The sequence below is a fragment of the Podarcis melisellensis genome, assembly GCF_964234715.1.
Source record: "Podarcis melisellensis genome assembly, chromosome: 13".
Taxonomy (NCBI): Eukaryota; Metazoa; Chordata; class Lepidosauria; order Squamata; family Lacertidae; genus Podarcis; species Podarcis melisellensis.
The window spans coordinates 7,305,846-7,327,724 of record NC_138545.1 but is presented as its reverse complement, the minus strand read 5'-3'; the positions used below and the strand labels follow the sequence as shown (position 1 = coordinate 7,327,724).

The following is a 21,879-nucleotide window of genomic DNA, read 5'->3' as shown; positions in this document are numbered from 1 at the left end:
TTGGCTGTCATTCCTCGAAGGAGAGGGGGCTCCTCAAGCTATTTAATTTTATGAAAAGCTTAGGAAACAGCACCCAATCGCTCGAGCTGATTGGACGGAGGCCTTCGTGGTGGAAGCGAATCCCTGATTGGTTGCTTCGTGGCGGCGGCGGCAAGGCCTCTTTCCTGGTAGAAGCCAAAAGCCGCTGAGCTCCTGTGAAAAAAGATGGAACGGAGGGGGGGGGCTGTGCCGCGCAGTTGCCATGGCAACAGAACCACAGGCCTGCTGCGACTCCCGCGGTCCTACGGGCTGCGGCGGAAGCCAATCATCGCCCAGCCCGATCCAAGATGGCTTCCCTCCCCTGGGGCACATCTCGCTCCACCTTTAAACCATATAAAGTGGGGGGACACATATAAAATGGGACACCCGGGAGTCGTATTTTGCCACCCCTTTATCTTCCCCGTGAATCCTGCATCAAGCACAAAAGAGCCATTTCCTTTTACATTCCTTTGGGGGCAAAGGGCACACCACCAAATCAGATAAAATGATAATGGCAACAGTACTTCATATAAGCTGCTCCTGCGGTCAGAGCACATATCAGATTTAAACTGGTTTGCAACTAGTTTTGGCGCTTGTGGGTCCACAACCCTGCCCAGCAAGGAAAAGCTGAAGCGTTTTTGAATGAGAAACCTACGCAGGTGCCTTGCCCTACATACAGGGCCTACTCGACCTGTTAGGGCACTTTGGAACTCCCTGCCTCTTGACATCAAGCAGGTGCCTCCACTGTACTCTTTTTCGGCACCTGCTGATGCTTAGGAAGTTGAAGAAAATTTAACCCATTTTAGTATTTTAACTTTTGTATGTGTTAAAAGTAGTGTTGTGATTTCCCCCCTCAAATTGTCTTATTCTTTTGTAAACCGTTTCAAGGTTTTTTCACAACCAAGCAAAGTATAAATTTAGGAAATAAAATAAGGCCAGCATTGCGTAGAAAATATTTTCATAACAACTGTTGGGTGTTCTGCTTGGTAAGACTGGAGCGGCTCTGGGATGCTTGGGGCCTCCAGCTGACGTGCATCCTGTTGGCCCTGGTTCATTATAGACTGCCTCTGAATATGGAAGTTCAACTTAGCTGTGACAGTTAACAGCCATCAACAGGGCTATCTTCAACTGGTTTTAATTGTTGTTTAAAGCCATCAAAGTTAAGACGTCACGACAGAAGATGGCAGCTAATTCCATAACGGTTGTATCGCTTTCAAAATCAAATATCGAAAGTGAGTTCCTTGCTTCATCACAGACAGCAGCTCCAAATACACATTTGAATGACTTTATTGAAATTTCACAGACCAGAAGCAACACATGGAACAATGGCAGGTGTTAAGAATGGACCTTTCCTGGATCTATGCCCGCAACAAGGTTGGAGCCCCCCCAGCCCTCTGCACAGTCTCTGATGCCACTCTGAGTGGAATAGGATTTCTTGTGTCTCAGGGCTAGCAGCAAGAAGAACTTGGTTAAGGGGAATGGACTTGACTCCTCTCATAGTCCAATGGTGTAGGAACGTCCTGTGGGGTTGTGGATGACGGAGCACATGGGAGAGACAACGGCCCACTCGTACCACACTTTCTTCGAGTTGCTGCAGCGCCAGAAGGCCACACGAATGCGCTCACCTGCCTGCACGTTCATGGGTTGCTGGGAGGTGGGGAGAAGAGCATTAATAGCTGAGGGTCCATTCACAAACCAGGATAACACCACCCCAACACAGTGTTATATAGGGCAGTGTTTCCCAACCGGTGTTCCGCGGCACACTACTGTGCCGTCAGACATTGGCTGGTGTGCCGTGGGAGGGAGGCGGGCGAGTCGGGCGGTGAGAGGCGGCGGCGGCGAGGATCCGCGTTGAGCCGGGGGCGGCTCCGCGGTGGTGGTGCCGAGCGGCGGGGCAGCGCGTGCAAAAGGGAGGAGCGCGAGACAGCGGAGGAGGAGGAGGCCGGCATGTCCGGGCAGCAGCAGCAGCAACAGCAGCAGCAACTCCCGGCGACGGCTCCTCAAGCCCCGCCGCCGCCCCCTCCTCCGCCCGCTATCGCCGCCACCACCACAACAGCCGCCGCCGCCTCAGTTGCCGCCGTCCCTCAGTCCCTCGCTCTGCTGCCTCCTCCCACCCCCAAAGCTTGGAGGTTCCCCGGCAAGGGGGAGGGAAAAAACTTTCACTTTTGTGCGTCCCTCCCGGCGTGACGCTGCGCGCTGACGTCACGGGGCGGGGCTTTAATGGTGGTGTGCCGTGAGATTTTTTTTCAGTAAACAGGTGTGCCGTTGCCCAAAAAAGTTTGGGAAACACTGATATAGGGAACCTTTGTCCACAAGTCCTTTTCCCTCAGCGGTCTGCTAAAGACTTTTCTTCCCTTCTCTTGTTTGGTTGTAAGTCACTTTGGGTTGCCTTGGGCAAGAGAGAGGTTTAAAGACTCTCTCGAGGCAAATCTTTAAAAATGTAGTATAAACACAAACAACTGGGAAACGCTCCAAATGGAGAACAGCCTTTACTAAAGGTGTCATGGGCTTTGAAAGACACTCAGGACGAAAGGGAGAAACGTGCTAAGAGGAAGGCACATTTGGCAAACCCTCACCATAATCAGTTTCCACCTGGAAACCTATGTCCCCACTGTGGAAGAACGTGTAGATCCAGAACTGGCCTCCACGGTCACTGTTAAAACTGTTTTCATGGAAGACAATCTTACTCAGCTACGAGTAATCGCCAAAGAAGAAGAAAGCACCTAATAATTTGAGAAATAATAAATAATTTCTCCACTGGAGGCAGTCTACTAGGGCAAACAGGGCATTGCTCCATCAAGCTCAGCCTGTGCTCAGACAGTTCTCACTTGCCTACTCTTGATGAAAGCCTTGTGCTCTCAGCCCTAATCCTAAAGCATTAGGAATGTGTGGGCTAGCTGGGAGCATCCTGTTTTGTTATCCCCCCCCCCAAATAGGTTTTCTTATAGATGTGAAAACCAATTTAGAAGAACCACCCAGTCCTACCACCACCAAAAAAAAGGGGGGAAGTCAAAAAGAGATCAAAAGCAAAGAAAAGGTGTGTAAGAGGGCAGAGGAAGAGAGACAGTGGGAGAAGAAGTGGCAAAGACAGAGATGAGGAGACAGAAACCGTGTTGCCTTAAATAGCATTTGATTATCCTGGCACACATTGTTGTGTTTTTCCCCACTGAGTGTAAAGCTCACAAAACACCCACACCTTCTACAGCTGTTATTATCACCTTGGAGGTTCCCCTGGTGCAAAGTCTTACCGCCCAGCGGTAACAAGGGATGCCTTCCTTTCCCACAAGAGCGCGTTTAAGGAAGCACTTACCTTGAGAGGGAAGAAGATAGGGAACCACGAAAACATGCCAGGTGAGTGAGTCTCAGGCCGAATACCTAGGCGGAGGAAACATTGAAAAAGGCACGTTCTGCAACATCAAGGAACATCAAAGCAAGACCGCTCACTCCACACCTTCAACCTCTGAGGGGGCACACCTGGTGGCTCCCCACCACCTGAGCCTCTCTTGGCCTTTCCTAGGAACCCAACCTTGAGGCCCTTCTACGTGTGCCGCCTCCACGAGAGGTCTGAAGGGTGGCAGCACGAGAACGAGCCTTTTCTGCAGTGGCTTCCTGTTTGTGCGATGCTCTTCCCAAGGAAGTTTGGGCTGGCACTTTCATTATACACCTTTAAGTGCCGGGGGGGAAATGTTCCTTTTCGACCAGGCCTTTGGCTGGCTGACATCCAACACCCTTTGAAATGTGTTGTGGAAGAGGAATTGTTGAGTTGTTTTTGCTCTTATTCTTATTATGTATTTTGTGTTTTTTTATATTGTAATTTTATCCCTATATCTATATAGAGCAGTATACAAATTTAATAATCAATTTAATATTAATTATTGCCTTTCGGGAGTCTCTCAAAAAAACCTGTTATTCAGACAGGCCTTTGCAACACAAATTTCTTTTTACCTACCAGTGGCTACTGAAATTTTAAATTGCTTTTGTTGCAGTTTTGTATGCTGCACACAGCCCTGTTGTACTTTCCATGGGCATGCAGTTTAAAAGCATTTAAATGAAATAAATAACCCCCCTTATCTCCCTTCAACTTACTGAGAGTGATGTCTCCATACAGAGTGGTCTCAAAGTAGCCCGCGAAACCGTGAAGCACTGTGTTTACATCCACGGGGAACTCCAGTGTCTGGTAGCGGTTGTTGTCTTTGACTCTGTCTACAAGAAGGAAGGGGGTGTGGTCAGCCAAGGCCACACCCCCTCAAAGGACGGCCCACCTTGCTCTCTTAAGGGCACAAGCTGATCGCCCACCACTCACCTGGTCTGTGCCAACCCAGGTTCTATGGCAGTTTGGTTTTTAAAGGTGTGACTAGCAGTTCTTGCCACATCGTGTGGCTAGTCTAAGCCCCACCCTCCTCAGCAGGGAATGTATGGTTCGCTCCTCTGCTACCTGGGTTCTCCTACCTGGGTTAGGGTGCTTGAAGGAGAAGCATGCCTGCGGGGGTGCCAACTGGTGGAAGTTGTGAAGCCGGACAACATAAGGCATTTCAAACTGAGCCTGGGGATGTGAAAGACAGGAACAGAACAAAACACTGTTAGGACACCGTTCTAAAATTCACCTTGCATACATAGGCGCCAACTGCTTATCGTACTAGACAGAGTCATGTTGAAAGGTTTGCAATTACTTCCTCCTATTATTTAGGAGAGTGGGGAGTGAGACAGTTGTAGAAAAACTGTGTTAGGCTTTCTTCAAAAGAATACTGTCTTCCTTCATCTGCTGGGTTCGTGGAACTTGAACTGACAAGTTCAAAACAGCTCGGTTCATGTCACTAATCTCTCCTGTCCCTACGGACCATGTCATTCCCTGTGCTCTCAACACTGATTCTTTTACAAATGCATTAACAACAAGTGTCTAGTCCTTACTGTAACAAGCTCTTCGCCTCTGATTACATTTAGGCTGGAAGCCAAACCTTATGGGGAAAGGTTGAGAGAGCTGGGCATGTTTAGCCTGCATAAGAAGAGGCTGAGAGATGATATGAGAGCATCTTGTAGCAACTGGAAAACTAGCACATTTATTATGCCCTAAAAGCCGTCAGTAACGAACACTGTGCAGTCCAGATGTTGTTGAACCACAAGTCCCATCATTCCTGGTTGTTGGCTCTGCAGGTTTGGGCTGATGGGAGCTGCAAGTTCAATACTGACATAAGCTTTTCCAGATAAGAGTCCATTTCACGAAAGCCTATGGCCGTAACATACATTCCCATCTTCCAGGTGCTACAAGACTGTTGTCTTAGCTGAATTTAGCTGTCTGGTCTCATATCCTTCCAAATACATTTGTGTGTGTGTGGTATTGAAACAATAAAGGGGTATTTCTTTTTAACCTTGACCCAATGTTTTCATGCATTACTGGCGGTTAGGAAAAGTGCCATTTTCTGCCTGTGTTATTCAGAGTTCACAGAATCCTGCTTTTTCTCCATACAACAGTTTTTTATTTCTTTTATGCATGCAGCAGCTGCAGAACTGCAGACCACAGGGCATGGAGAAAGTCTCACCTCGGGATCGCGGTCTTTCTCACGACAGACGCGCACTTCGTTGTAGAGCTTCGAGGACGAGATTGGGCCCAGGAAGGAGGTGTAGTCGCCTGGGATGCTCACCCCTCCTTCTGCGTATGGGGAGAAGGGAAAAGGCATCAGGTGCTTGTAATTAGCTGGTAGCCCCAACCCACTTAGCATCTAGATGCTCAAAGCAGTGCTGCCTCCCCACTCAAAACAACCCCCCAAATTATACTCTCCCTGTCCATGGGCTGCCCTCCACTGTGCCCCACTCACCTTTCAGACAGTGCTCTGCCCCATCCAGGCATTCTGGGGACAGCTCATTGTCAGCAAAAGACCCCAGCAACTCCGACACCATGAGGTCAGCCTTCTCGGGGGCTTCCCACTCACGCATGTCGCAGGAGACCACCGTCACCTGGGAACCCCATTCCTCGTACTGCCAGCTCTCCAGCCTGCAGGAAGGGAAGGCAGAGGTCAAAGGGCATCAAACTAGCAAAGTTTCACCCTCAGCTGCTGTTGCCCACAGGTAGGTCCAGCTTGTGGGCTTCCCAGAAGAGGCATCTGGTTGGCCACGGTGAGAACAGGAAGCTGGACTAGATGGGCCCGATTCAGCTGGGCTCTTCTTATGAGGCTCCTTAGGAGGGTGATAAAACACCTTGGTGTGCAGAGCAGGTTATCCCGACATTTCAATCCCACAAGGACATCAGGGAGACTCAAGGCATGGACATGTGGACCATTCAACCCCACTCAAAGGGAGGCTGGAATGAGTAACCGTTCCCAGCCTTTTGTTCCGGCAACACCACAGCTCCACCTTCCCCCTTATCGCCACAACACAAAGCAAGGGGTTTTATAATCTGTGCGTAAGAATATAGGGGAAGCCCTGCTGAATCAAGTCACAGGCCCGTCTAGTCCAGTATTAACCTCTCACAGAGGCCAACAAGACACCTTGGAGAAGCCTGCAAACTGGAGCATAACAGCACTGCAGTTTTATTATTATTATTTATTAAATTTTGTGTTGCAATTTAGAATATACATTTGAACAACCTTAAGATATCAATGACTTCCCTTCTCCTCCTTCCATGCATATTTTATATAAACTAAACCGTTCAGTATTCCATTATTACATCCATCAAAACTTATTTACACTGTTGAATTTATCTCAATGCTGTCCATGTTTTCAAGTATACATAATTCCCCCCCCAATATATTCAATAAACATTTTCCAATCTTTAAGAAGAACAAAGGTTCTTCTTGTTCTCTTAATCTATAAATTAGATCCGCAAGCTGCGCATATTCCATCAGTTTTACGTTACCATTCTTCTTTGGTTGGGACATCGCTCGCTTTCCATTTTTGGGCTAAGAGAACACGGGCCACTGTAGTGGCATACATAAATTACCTTTTTTTGACACCTGGGAATTTCCATCTGAATTATGCCCAACAAAAAGGACTCTTGTTTTTTTTTGAAAAAGTGCTTTAAAACATTTTTTCCCCAATTCATTATAAATTATTTCCCAATAATCTTTTACCCTTTTACACGTCCACCACATATGAAAGAAAATATCCTCGGCCTCATTGCAATGAGCACTGCAGTTTCTAGTAACTGGTAATCCCAGCAGTGGAAGGAGAGCCTTACTATAAGGGTTAGTAGCCATCAATAGCCTAATCCTCCGTGAATTTCTCTAATCCTCTTTGAAAGCCATTCAAGTTAACCGCCACGTTCGCACAAGGCTGAGAAGGAGAGACACAGGAAAAGCAAACTTTTGCTGTTTCCCAGTAATACATCTCTACAGTCTGGACTAGTTGTGGGGGAGCCTTTGCTGTTGCTGAACTACAACTGTGATTGGGCATACATACTAGGGCTCATGGGAGTTGTAGTCCAGCAACAGCCAGAGGACCTCAGGTTCCCCAAACCTGACTAGGACAATGCCATTTCCCTGGGGGCACTGTGAACTGAACTCCACACTTGACTCACAGTATGAAGCCTCCTCACCAGTAAGGAAAAAACAAGGGTGTCATTAGGCCTCCCACCTGCAGCTTATATAGGGAGTACGACAGGGTTGGGTGAGGCCTCTAAGAAGGAACAAAGCCTTTTCACACCTCATGCCGCAATGAGGTAATAGTATTATTGCTGTTATATTTAGTAATGGGGAGTGCAAATGTGCCTGTAATTATATTTTAGCAACCTGCTAAAATCTCTTGATTTATTAGGAACCTGCCCAAAGAATATAAACCAATGCACAAGGTATCTGCCTAGAAGCTTCCATTTTAAACTAACATGTAATACAAAGCGAAGGGGGACGGAGATGAAACCCAAGGCCTCCATAGTTCAGAAGGCGTTTTCTCTTCCCCAGTTAACAAACAACAACAAAGAAGGGGGAGTGCCAGAGAGCAAAATTTGCACATTAAAACTATCTGTTAATCTGCAGACAGCAAAATATTCTAGATTGTGGTTTCCTACGTCATCTCCCATCTCGGTTCCTGTTTTGGAGCATTTGCCTGGGGCAATAAGATGCAATGACCTGCGGGGGACTTATTGATACAATCTTATACCTTTAAGTTATCCGCTGCAGTTACTGTCCAACTTTTGTAAAAAAATTATATCTTTCAATTTGGTAGTTTGTCCAGGATGAAGAGCAGAGCCCTGGTCCTGTAAACCTTCACAAATCCTGCAGTTTTCCGGTTTCCTTTTTCTCACAGCCAGTACGGGGGCCTGTGTGGGTTTCACCTGCTCTCCTCACAGAAGAGAGGGCACAAAACGTTTCTCTTCCATTTCCACCCAGGGGGGAAAAGAGCTAAAGTACTTACGTCACCACAGCATTGGGGTTTTTCTCCACAGCGTAAATCTTGATGTGTCTGTCGGCCTGTCGCGCAGCACGGAGGGAAGCATTCACAAGGGGCCCCCGTCCTGCTCCAAGCACCATCACCACCCTGAGCAGATGGGGAAGGAGAGAAGGGAAAAAGGAGGAAGATGCTGTAAAGGTAAAGGGACCCCTGACCATTAGGTCCAGTCGTGACCGACTCTGGGGTTGTGGCGCTCATCTCGCTTTATTGGCCGAGGGAGCCGGCGTACAGCTTCCAGGTCATGTGGCCAGAATGAGTAAGCCGCTTCTGGTGAACCAGAGCAGCGCACGGAAACACCATTTACCTTCCCGCCAGAGTGGTACCTATTTATCTACTTGCACTTTGACATGCTTTCGAACTGCTAGGTTGGCAGGAGCTGGGACTGAACAACAGGAGCTCACCCCGTTGCGGGGATTCGAACCACCGACCTTCTGATCGGCAAGTCCTAGGCTCTGTGGAGGGGTGCTAAAATAACAGGCAACTAAGCAGCTTACTCTCCAGATGGGGGCAAGATGGCTGACCAGCTGGAAAGAGCCGTTGACGCAGACCCCAAAAGGACAATAAGCTCAAGGCCCACCTACGTTTTGTGACGGAAGGCCATTATCCGTGCTCCATTTCTGAAGGAAGTACGCCAATTCAAATACAAGTTGGGCTACTTCATTTTAACGAACATAGTTGGATTTTTGACCTTTACTCCTGAGGAGTGGTCCTGCAGGGTTCAATGGTGTTCTCTCCCAATTTAAGTGTGCGCAGGAAACAGGCCTAGTGCTCCCGAACACAGTTTTCTCAGTGAGAGAAGAGTGAAAAGTGAAGGAGTGCCAATTTCTCTTAAAGACGAGAAACCCTGCTTCCGAAGTGTTCATTCCTCTTTATTTATTTTTAATGTGCTACAAGAAACTGCTGGAGCCTGCGCTCAGGGCAAGACAGAGACAAAAAAGGAGAAAGCTTCATCAAACGGTGTGTTTCTCTGGGTGCACCCTGTGGTAGTTTTGATGTCAAGCTTTTCTTGGAAGAGCCGGCAGTAAATTTGTTGCTCCTGTGGGTGGGGGGCGGCTTGAAAGACACTGTGCAGATTAGAGGATCTGGGAGTTCAAGCCGAGTAAGAAGAAGCAGGGAGAGGGCCCTTTTCAACTTATAATCCACTTATATGAAAGGAAAATGGGGCAGGTCTTGCCGAACAAGAGTTTCATCCCCACTGAGGTGGCACCACAAGCTGAACAGAACTGAAATGGTATATTACCAAAGCTTCCCTGACTGCTCATCTACTACTGACCCTGCTGAAAACTTTTCTATTCCACCAGACAGTTGGAAATACGTCCTTCCACAACAGTTACCCGATGTTTGTTTTTAACCTTTTAATCTGTTTTTATTGTACGGTTATATGTTTTTATTGCTTAAAACATGTTTTTTGTATGTTTTTTATTGCTTAAAATTCTTAGTTTTGGTTTTTATTTATGTGGAAATTGTTTCCCATTTAGTTGTTGTCAGGGGCTCAGGAGCAGAGGCACAGGGGAGAGAGGGAATGGAGAGCGAAGGGGAAGAATCTGAGGGAAGCGTAGGGGAGTATGACAGTGACCCGAGAGATTCCATGAGCTTCTCCAGCGAATCAGAAGATTCCCAGAAGGGGGCGCCAATGGCCAGGGCAAGGGGAGTGCCAGGGGGTACGCACCAGAAACAAGAGGCCAGCGGGGACTCCCAAAGCAGCAGCTGGAGATCAGGACCAGCTTCCCCACCAGAGTGTAGTGGGGGGGAACGGTCCCATGGATCAGTGCCAGCGTCTCCCCCAGCAGGGAGAGAAGATGAGTCAGAGCTGGCCACGCCTCCATCGCAGAGTGAGGGAACTGAGGGGAAGGCAGTTTCAGCTAGCCTCCCCGAAGGGGAAAGCAGTGATAGGAGCAGTGTAACGGTTAGGAGGAAGGTTGCCGGCTGGGCGCGCACGCCAAGTTCAAATGTGCAGGCGCGCGGCACAGCAGGAAACACGGATTGGGAACCAGGTCCTAAAGCCCGCCGGAGGCAGGGGGAAGACTCAGGAGAATCAGCGTCAGAAGAGTGTAGAAGGAGCGAGACCCCAGCGGACAGGCGGACCCAGAGGAGGAAAGAGCAAAGGAAGAGGTGGAGCAAGGCTAGAGTCTTAAACTGGTGTCTGGGGGGAGGAGATTCAGACGGAGCTTCAGCGGTTTAGAGTTTGAGACGTAGAGCTGCGCGCCGCGGCTTTGAAATCGAAACTGAACTTCAATAAAGACTTTTGTAAATAGTAACGCACTGGCGTTGGTCCTTTGTGAGCTGGGACCTCGGGCAGCTCTGACAGTTGTGTATTTTTTGATGTCATTTATTTATTGTTTATGGCTTTTGTAATTATGTAAATCTTGTTATGCTGTAAGCTGCCTTGAGCGTTGTTTTTTTAACTGTGGAAAGGCGGCATACAAATGAAAAATGATGATGATTTTATTGCTGTAAACAGCTTTGACATATTATATACATATATATATATATATATATACATACACACACACACACACACACACACACACACAACATACCGATATAGAATTTATAAACAAATATAATGTGGCAATAAATGGCTGGCTAAAAAGTGCCAAAGGGTGCCTCCCACATCCTCCCATATCCCAGCAACCTCCGCAAAGGCGGTCAAATGAGGCCAACCCGGCTCAGCGTTGGGATTCTTACTCACTGAACGTTAGTTTCTTTCTCCTCATCAGGCACACGGTCTAGGAGGCACTTGTATATCGCCTGATGGGAGGGAGAATAATGGGTTGGAGTGCGTCTGTAAAAGCCAGTTCCTCTCCCCGCCATCGAGAACTAGCTGATCATGTTCCCACTCCAATCTCCCCTTCACAAAACACGTTCCTTATGAGGCCTCCTCTCTCTAGACCAAATGTGGCCAAATGGCACTGCTGGACTACAACTCCCATCACCCCTGACTAAATGCCATCAGCTGGGGCTGATGGGAGTTGTAGTCCAACAACACCTGGAAGGCCCATTAGCTACCCTTCCCTCTAGTTTCCCCTCCTTCCCACAACATGTTGGCCCTACAGTGCTCCAACCGGCTTCTGTGTTCCACCCAAGCACAAATATTTGGCCTGTGCTCCTCCCCACATACCCCTCCCCTGCGCCAACCCCCCCTTTCCCTCCCCACTACTTGCCCCTCTCTCATAGCTCCAACCTCCCTCTCAGCAAGCCCCACACCTTTTCTCCACCACACACCAACCTGTTGGTACTGGGAGTACTTGATAGGGTCCTTCTCAAACACCTCATAGGTCTGGGATTCCAGGTTGTCCATCAGGGGCTGCGCGGGGGAAAAAGCACCACAAGGAGAAAGGCTTCGCACCCAGTGTGGGTCACACAGCAAACAAAGGGGCCGGGTGTTTGTTAAGGAGCAGGACTTCCAGCATTGCGGGTAAGGAAATGGACGGATGGAAAAGACACACCAAAGTAACACACTACAGAGGTCAAATGGGAAGATCACAGAATCATAGAGCTGCATGGGACCCCGAGGGAATTCTAGTCCAACCCTTACAATGCAGGAATCTTAACTAAGGCATCACCATCCTAATTTATTAGCATCCTAAAGCATCCAGAGATAGATAAGACTATTTTAGTCCAACAACAACCTGGTTGGGCAACAATCCTGGTTGCAGTGGAAGTCAGATGAGGAAGAGGAGGCGAGTGCGAAAGGCGGTGTTGGCAGGGGGCAGCCCGACAGGGAGGGCCCCTTTGCCTCTCTAGGCCGGGGGAGGGGAGGCAGTCTCACCTGCTCCCTGTCATGCCCCCACCCCCTGAGCAATTTGGGAAGGGCGCTGACCAGCCAGGAGAGGAGGCGCTCGGGAAACCGTAGCCAAGCATGTTACGCCAAAGCAAAATATGTGCAGGCTTCCTCAGTGTGGGTTTCGCACCAGGGTGGTGGAATTCAGCCAAAACACACAACAGTCCTCTTTGCAACATCTTTTATCTGATGCTTCTCGCACATCCAAAGTGGTCAGTTTTCAGAGGTGGACAATGAAGGCTGAGAGGGAGCAACTCGCGTATTGAGAGCTGGAGAGGACCTTGAAGCCAGGAGACTCACCTGCAGCGGGGACTGGAGATAGTCTTCATAGCCCTTTGCAAAGAGCTCGTAGGCAGAAGGAGGAGGGCGGTTCTGGCTCAGGTACTCCAGGTACTGCAGGTAGGAGCAGAACTCCTTTTCTGGATGGTGGTGGGAGCCTGTGATGATGAACTGCACCTCAAGCTGGGGGAAGGGAGTGGAAGGGCCAAGTTTATTTCTTTACATCCAGGCTTTCCCCAAGGAGCTCAAAGTGGCGTACAGGGTTCTCTGCCTCCCTCCTTTATCCTCACAACAACCCTGCGAAGTAGGTGAGGCTGACAGACTGTGACAGACCCAAGGTCACCCAGCAAGCTTCATGGCCGAGTGGGGATTTGAACCCTGGTCTCCTGTATCTTAGTCCAACAGTCTAACCCCTACACCACCCCGGCTCACGCCAAGGTATCCGCTCATCCACCCTGGTGACCCATCATTCTGCAAATTATTGTTAGCGTTAATTGTGTACATGACGCTTTGGGGAACCTTCCCGGTCTGGCAGGCCAGTTCCTCACCTCCCCTTTGCAAAGCCTGCCTATCAATCATTTGATAGTTGACTGACACCTGTCAAAGTCCCGTGCGCAGCACTTCGCAAATGCCTGGCAACCACCGGGCTCTTGGGAAGTGTCATACAATAGGCTTTGCAGGCTCTGCAAATCACTCAAGCTCAGCTTTTAGCAGCCCCGCATCTGACATTACGTCTAACGTGGAGCAGGGAGACCTGGATTAGGCCCACATGCTGGATGATCGCACCCCAGATCTAAAAACAGACCCAGGGAAACAGGGGAAGGAGAGGGATGGAGACAGGAACAAGCAGGCAAATAATATAAAATTATTTCAATCACAGGTTATTTTGGCTTAGCTAAATCTCCCAGATGCCTGCTTCAACCTCACAGACTGCAAGTCCCTCAGGAGTTACCTGCCAGGCACCTGTTCTAGTCATACATCTTTTCACACGTAGAGCTAACGTTTTCTCTTCAGGGGGATTTAATTTAGCAAAATCACGTGGGGCCGTAGCTCAGAATTCTCTACTGCTAATTCTGCCCCCCCTTTTATTCCTTGCATGCCCTCGCAAAAAGGAAGGCTCTCTCCCAAAATGGCTTTCTTGCAGAAAATGGCGCCCTAGAGAGGATGGCGTCGTGCTCTTTCCAACAGCCAGAGTTGTTCTGGGAAAGGTAGAGAAGAATTTAAACAGGTAACCCTTCACACAGGCGATAAACTCAGGGTTCCAGTGATGGAAAGAAGCAGGTAAGAACGTGAGAAGAGGCTGCTGGATCCGGCCAATGGCCGATCCAGCCCAGCATCCTGTTCTCAAGGAAGAAAAGGGGGAAGCTGACCTTCAGCAGGCGGAAGACCAGGCGCTGATGCATCTTGGAGAGGACAGGGAAGCCTTTCTTATTGGTCAGGAAGATGCTGGTGGGCAGTATGGCCGCTTTGATTGGCTCCCCCAGCCAGCGGTCAATGACGTGATTGGACGGCAGGTCGGGGCCCACCTCCAGCGCTGAGGAGAAGGCACAAAAAGGCGTCAAAGGAAGAGAAGAGGCGCCAGTCTCTGCACCTTGAGGGTGCCATGGGGTGCAAGCCTCCCTCCCCCAGCCTCTGGGGGTGCCCCCCCGTCTCGTCACTCACCCACGGCAACACGCTTGTTGTAGTCACACAGGGTCCGGAAATTGTGCCACCTGGAGAAACAAAAAACTCATGTGGCCCCATGGGAAGGCTGGCATCTCCTGTCTCTTCCTCGAACCTGCATTGTCCTCTTCCCCTCCCTTCCTTCCTCTCTTTCTCCCTCAGGACTTGCTTACACAACTAGCGGAGCGACTGATGTGTTCAGGAGGTGAGTCAGAAGACTCAGGTGTTGAGTCTTGGGAGAGGTGAGCCAAAAGGGCAGCCCCACTTTGCCACAAATGGCCACACGAATTGAAACAGCCAGTATTGAAGGATCAAAACATTTTTTTAAAAAAGAACACGATATCTAGTTCTTCAGCGGCATAACAAGAGTTCCAAGAACGAATCTGGATTCCGCCCCTGCTTTTAAAGAGAGACAATAACCTCTAGCAAGGTCAAGACCCCTCGATTCACTTCTTGCCCAGTTTGGGATAAATGAATATGGGGTTTTGGAAACCATCTCGCCCCTGCCTTAAGTACTGGGCTGCATTTAGGTGAAAAAGGACCTCTTTGCAATTGTTTGTATACACATTGATTTAGGTATGTGATTATCCCAACTGTTTTCATATATGAAATTATGTATTTATTGCTAAGCCATTTCAAGAGGTTTCATAGGAAGAGATTAATAGTTTTTAAAAATAAATTTGTTTTATTTATTAAATTTGTATACCGCCCTTCATCCGCAGATCTCAGGGCGGTTAAAATGAAAATAAAACAAACAAACAAAACTCAGCTTTAAAAGTGTGACTTGCACTCTGTTCTTATTCCCTAACAAACTGGCTCTGCCTTCCCAGCATCCGCCCAGGTTCCTGCTGCCAGCCACTCACCACTGCCAAGTCTTCTCCTCGCCTGCGGACTCGTCCTCTATCTCCTGCACTGCCTCGTTCTCGATAACGTCGTCCCGCAAGTCCTCAGGGGCCAGCAGTGGGACCCGCATCCAGAACTAAATTTGGGGGAGGGGGGAAATGATCACATGCATGAAGCAGGAAGGAAAGTGTTGGTTGGTCCTTGTCTTCAACACTGACCTGAGCATATTGACAGAATCAGGGAATAGTAGGGTTGGAAGGAACCCTCAGGGGTCATCTAGCCCAACCCACCCCCGGCAATGCAGGAATCACAGAGAAAGAATCCCTAGTGGATGTTCACCCAACCTCTGCATAAAAACCTCCGTCACCTTCTGATGAAAGATAAATTCCGATGAAAGGTAAATTAGGGTTTTTGTTTTGGAAACTGACTTTTAGAAGACACCTGAAGGCAGCCCTATATAGGGAAAATTTCAGTGTTTGATGTTTTATTGTGTTTTTAATATTCTGTTGGAAGCCAGTCAGAGTGGTAGGGCAACCCAGTCAGATAGGTGGCATATAAATATTATCATTATTATTAGTTTTTTATTGTGCTTCATTGCATTGCTTTGAATGACATTTATTTTTTCAATTGCTGTACTGTCAGCATCGCCCTTGAGCCAGTACCACCAACTGGACTCATGCACTTCAGCCCTGACTGGGCTAGGCGAGCTGGGTAGCACTTCCAGAGACCACCTTCTGCACAGGAACAGGTCAAAGTGCTGTGGACTCACAGCTTAGAGTTGTGAGCACCGGATTCACTCCAACAAGAAGACAGTCGTCGCACAGCAGAGTATAGCAGAGTCTAGCAGAGTATAAACGACTTGGAGAGCAGCTCTGTAGAATATCTTCTTTATTCTGTCTACAACTATAATACAACTATATACAGAGCATAAATGAATGCTGCACTACACTGAGTGCCTGCAGCTGCTCTTAGCAGCAACCTTATCTATACACACGATCTCTAACACTCAGTCTCTCTCTCTCTCCAACACACTGACTGACTCTGACTTGGTGCTGGAGTAGAATAAGTAGAGAGCAGAACACGCCTCCTTCTCTCTGGAGAATCAGCAGACTCATTAGGAGATTCTTGGATATGGGAGGGGAGAAATCTCCTCAACAAACAAAACAGCATGTCAGAGGGATGCAGATGAGGTTTTTGCAGGTGTACTGTGGCTATAATGGTGGGGGGGGGGGGAGTATTTGAAGCCCTTACCATGGAAGTGTGATGCCCAGTATTGATGTGGTTACACAGAACGCGGGCCAAGTTGGGGTTGTCTGCCTGCTTCAGGGGCAGCAGGAACGCTGGGAGTCCCAAGTACGCCCCAAAATTCAGCTCCTGCAACATGGCCTGGGGAGGACAGAGAAAGCATAGAACAACATGTAAAGTTATTGCCAAATTCAAACTTGAAAGGATATACGCACAGCAAAACTGGAGTAAGGTTTAGAATGGCTGGTGTTTTGTTTCTGAAGGGCAATGCACTAAAAGAAAGGAAACCTCATTTCCCCTCCACAATAACTCCAAGTGATACAAGGAAACGATTAAACAAGAGGTTCAGGACAAAGCAGAAGGAAGAACAATTGGAAATGGCCATCAGCTAAGATGGCGCCCTCCGGATTTTGTTGGACCACAACTCCCATCATCTCTGACCATTGGCCACACCACACATGCTGGGTATGATGATAACTGAAGTCCAACAGCATCTTAGAGAAGGAATGCACAACCTGCGGCCCTCCAGATGTTTCTGGACTACAACTCCCATCATCCCTCATCACTGGCTATGCTGGCTGGGGCTGATGGGAGTTGTAGTCCGGAAACATCTGGAACGTAGAGCAAGTTGTGTACCCCTGGTCTAGAGTGTACCATATTGGCTACTCCTGGCTTAGTGGCTCAGGGCCTGCTTTGCATGTAGAAGGCTAGAGATTCAATCCTCAGAATCTCTAGCTAAAAGAATATCAGGTAGCAGGTCTGGAAAGAGACCTTGGAGAGTTTCCACCAATCAGAGTGGCCGATGCTGGGCTAGAACGACCAAAGCTCTGTCCCTTTATGCAATGCACATTTAATTTATGGAATTCAGTGCCACAGATGTCATGACAGCAATTGGCATTATATTATTAATTCAATTTATATGCCACCCTTTATCAAATGATGCCAGGGTGGCGTACAATATTATAAACACATTACAGACATCAATGACAAAAACATAATAAAAACATAGTAAAAAGCATTCCAATGTACAGCCTAATAATAAAATAATCATCAGAATAACAGTCTTCTATCCCACAATTTTACAGGCCATAGATTATTTAATAGCCATGGGCCTGAATAAAGAGGAATGTTTTCGCCTGGCGCCTAAAGACATGTAATAATAATAATAATAATTTATTATTTGTACCCCGCCCATCTGGTTGGGTTTCCCCAGCCACTCTGGGCGGCTTCCAACAAAGATAAAAGATACACTGAAATGTCACATATTAAAAACTTCCCTGAACAGGGCTGCCTTCAGATGTCTTCTGAATGTCAGGTAGATGTTTATCGCATGTAACGATGGCACCAGGCGAGCCTCTCTGGAGAGAGCGTTCCACAATTGGGGCACCACTACAGAAAAGGCCCGTTCTCTTGCTGCCACCCTCTGAACCTCTCTGGGAGGGTGGGGACATAGCAAAGGGCCTCAGGTGACCAGTGCAGGGTCGGGTCAGTTTGTATGGGGAGAGGCGGTCCTTAAGCTATTGACCAGTTACAAGTACCTGGTCAAAAAAAGGAAGTTACAGATAGGTAGCCGTGTTGGTCTGCCATAGTCAAAACAAAATAAAAAAATTCCTTCCAGTAGCACCTTAAAGACCAACTAAGTTAGTTCTTGGTATGAGCTTTCGTGTGCATGCACACTTCTTCAGATACTGAAGAAAAGGAAGCACATACTAATTTATATTTCAGACGATATTAGTTAGGATAGTTAGGACCAGGCATTCCCATGCCAGATACCTCCACTTTCCACATGCCAGGAACACACAGAACATCATCTGATGAAATGTTTATTCAGCACGTCAACAATAAATTGAATTTACACAGATTTTAATAGAGAAATCAGCATCCCCGGCTTATGATCTGGCTGGTCACTGCTGAAATGGTGGCCAAGACAGAGTTTTGAGTCTAACATGGCAAGGTAGTTTTTAAAGTCTTGGTGGGCAGTTTCTCCATTTCCCAAACAGCACACACAAACCTTTGTAGACTATCTTAGAAACACCTCCCAACCCTTTGTTGCCAAGCTCACTCACCGCCTCAGAATTCCTGCGAACCTTTTCCACATTGGAGTCTGCCCGGATCCATGGGGACAGTTTGCCCACAATCAGGGTGTTCCAGTCTGCAAGGAAGCAGAATGTCAAGGAGAATGTGACCATTCATTTGTGGAGAGACAGACAGCTTGTTCAGAGCCAATAGCCACAATGAGAATGCAGCTTGCCCTTTAAAACCAAATGAAAGCTTTTTTAAAAAAAAAAAACTTGTACTACTCATGGGTAACAAGTCAGTAACAAGTACTCAGTGACCTCCTACTAAGGAACTATCTCCTCTCCCCAAATTTTTATCCAAATCCAGACCTCCCAGCATTTGTAGTGGAGCTTCCTGCAGCCAATCAGAAGCCGCACTTTGGTTTCCGAATGTTTTAGAAGTCGAATGGACTTCTGGAACAGATTCTGTTTGTCTTCCAAGGTATGACTGTACTTTTTACTGTGATTTTGTTCATTTCTTTTAAACTTTGTTTCTGGTAAACTGCATAGAGGTAAAGTAAGTGAGATATATATATCTAGAGAGAAAGAGAGTTAAATAAATAAATTAAATAAATAAATTTAAATGTTATTAAATATATTAAATAAATAAAAAATAAACCAAAGGGCCTTCCCTACACCAAGCCCTTGAGAATACCACTATATTTTGATAAGTAAATAAATTCGTTATTTCCCGCCCAGTCTTTAACGGACAGAGAAAGCAACAGCCGCAATCTGGGTTCCCAAGTTCTCACCTCTCCCCGAGAGCAAGAGGTCAGAGCGTGTCTGGGGTCCCGGTCGGTTTTTAGCTGGCTCCTGGAAAAACTCCCTCTTGTAGCGAGGGTGGAAAATGGGCATGCAAAGGAAATCAAACCTATTGGGTGAGGAGAGATGAAATTGAGAAGTTAAGATCCTGGTACCACAAGTTAAAATGACAACACTGCATCCCACCGGCACCTGAGATGTGTTTGGTTGGGATGCAGAAAAGAACCTTCTCTGTGGATGTGTCTTGAGTTTGACAAGGGAGTCACATCTTAACAAACAGACCCCATATTTTCTATACATTTAAAACAGTATCATGCCACAGTTTGCAAAGGGTGCCGAGAATTGTCAGGAGTTCCCTATTCCCCTCAAAGAGCTACAATTCTCTGAGTGCTTTAATAAATCAATCCTTTTTCCCAGGGACCTCTGGAGGAAGCTATGTCTGTTTGAACTCGCATGATATAGCTTTAAAGTATAGTGCAGATCCACTCGTTCTGTTGGCCTTCAATTGTTGTGCAAGACCATTTACTTCCCACTTGGCCAACCAGGCAATTAAATTTAACCTCCCTGATAATGTTAGTTCACGTGCTACCTACTGCCTCTTCTCTCTAATCACTGATTATTTCATGGGTTTTTTGTTGTTGTTTTAACCTGCCAATCAGAACATAAGCATCTTCAGCATCTCTACTAATTGAAAGATGGAATAGCAAATGCTTTTTTAAAAAAAGATAAGCTGCCTGTAGTTTTTCTAAGTTTATTAATTAATGGATTAAAATGATTAACTAGTGGATTAAAATTTTAATACGGTTGTACAGCTTATACCAACGTCCCTTCCCCATTTCTTTTCTTTTTGGGGATGATGTTATCTTTATAGTGGTGATATTCAACACTGTCTCCAGTGAATTGTTGAGTTTTTTTCTAATAGAATCCCTTGAGACAGAATTGAAGCTTGAGCAAGAACTGGGGGAAACTCACTTGTTGGAAAAGTTAATTTATTTTCTCCTCCAAGGCCATCAATATGCCACTAACAATGGTCATGTTAACAGCCAGGTTTCACCTATAGCTCTGCAGGTTCGTGACCGCAGGAATTTGACTGAGAAGAAATCTTACAATATACGGTACAAAGACTAAATCTAAATTTTTAGACCTACAAAATATATATGGCAAAGGATATAACTACAAAGCTAGAACGTAGTGTCTAAACACAGCAACTCACCCAGATGATATCAAAGTTCATGGCTGGCTAGGTGGTTGCAAGCTACTTCCCAAACGAGGCTGAGGGTGCGGAAACTCACAGTTTAAGTGTTTCCTCAATGAATCATAGAGCTGGAAGGACCCTAAGGGTCATCCAGTCCAAATCCCTGCACTGCAAGAATCCTGCCCACAGCCATCCCTGGGTGGGCTCAAACAGCCAGACTGACCCATTGTGCCACCTGCTTCACTCATCAGTGAGCTTAGTGGCAGAAATCAAGCAGAACTGCCACCACACCCTAGGGCAGCGGTTCTCAACCTGTGGATCCCCAGATGTTGTTGGACTACAACTCCCATCATCCCTGAGCTCTGGTCTTGCTGGCTAGGGGTGATGGGAGTTGTAGTTCAACATCTGGGGACCCAAAGGTTGAGAAAGGCTGCCCTAGGGGAAGATTCCTCTACGTCAGAGCTGGGGAGCCGGTGGCCCTCCAGATGCTGTTATAGACTCTAGTGTTAGCCCCAGCCATGGCGGCCAAACCCTTGACTGGGTTACAAAAGTTGTAGGCCAGCAAGTTCTGGAATGCCAAAGGTTCCACTGTCCTGATCTATGAAGCGGACGCATTGATCCCCATCAATCTTATCTGTTCAAAAGTGGGAGGGTCTTCCTCGGGTGGTAGTGGACTTTCCTTCACTGGAGGTTTATAAGCAGAGGCTGGATGGCCATCTGTCATGGATGCTTTAGATGAGATCCCTGTTTTGCAGGGGGTTGGACTAGATGACTCTTGGAGGGCCCCTTCCAACTCTACCATTCTACGATCTTCAATGCTAGGAGAGTCTCTGTCTGCTGTGAAGCTGTTGGAAGCCACACAGAGGCAGCACCTTTGCATTCTTTGAGGTCAAGGGTCAGGTGGCATGACCTCCCCTGGGGTCAGAGGTCACCCCGGGATTCTGAGTAAATGGGAAGGCATTAAAAAAGCAAACCCAACCCAACCAGCCCTCAGCCCAGGATGGTCCCAGGTGACCCGCAGGTAGAGGTCAGGGGTCACCATGGCACGCTTAAGGGAGGGGTCAAGGGTCAGCAGAGGACCACGTGGTCCCTCTCACCCCTGCCTGGCGACCGCTCCGAGGGTGCCCGCCACTTCCGGGACGCAGCTCAAGTCCCTCCCGCAGGAGACGCGCGCCGCCGCAGCCGCAGCCCCCGGCCCCACCGCAGACGCCGCTGCCGCCGCCATCGCCGCCGCTGCGCTCGCCGCCATGTCCCGCCACACAAGGAGCCGGGAGCCCGGCAGCCGCGCCCACTTCCTCGCCCTGGCCAATCAGCGGACGTCCTCAGAGGGGAAAAAATAAATAATAAAAGGTCCAGCCAATCGCAGGAGGCCTTTCCCGGGCAGGACTGAGAGCAGAAGCCAATTAGACTCCAGGCCGGGGGCGGGCAAATAGCTTTCTAGCTCAATGAGGCTTCGGGGGAAAGATATCGGTTTCCCATCATGCTCTTGGTTGGAGAGGCGCTTTGAGGTCTTTTATGTTCCACTGATATTAAGATCAGCATGCCTTGCTCTCCGCTCGTCTGAGGACTGCAGTTCCCGTCATGCATTGCGGCACAGGTTTACAGTTGTTCATCGCGCTCGCCCGGCGTAGCGTGCTCTATAGGCAAGGTGCCGT

The 21,879-nt window shown here is 47.9% G+C and overlaps 1 protein-coding gene across 1 annotated transcript; it reads right to left on the bottom strand.

The window, feature by feature from the left end:
- Positions 1–1,289: 1,289 nt before the first annotated feature.
- On the bottom strand, positions 1,290–21,478 carry PRMT5 (protein arginine methyltransferase 5). The gene is made up of 17 exons (XM_081886579.1): positions 21,322–21,478; positions 19,020–19,138; positions 18,277–18,362; positions 16,217–16,351; positions 14,986–15,101; positions 14,123–14,172; positions 13,831–13,994; positions 12,482–12,643; positions 11,627–11,704; positions 11,090–11,148; positions 8,362–8,484; positions 5,832–6,007; positions 5,556–5,665; positions 4,468–4,561; positions 4,105–4,221; positions 3,329–3,393; positions 1,290–1,665 (listed from the first exon to the last, which is right to left on the bottom strand). The coding sequence occupies exons 1-17, from the start codon at positions 21,471–21,473 to the stop codon at positions 1,513–1,515; spliced, it is 1,959 nt and encodes a 652-aa protein (XP_081742705.1). The 5' UTR covers positions 21,474–21,478; the 3' UTR covers positions 1,290–1,512.
- Between the last annotated feature and the right edge of the window lie 401 nt (positions 21,479–21,879).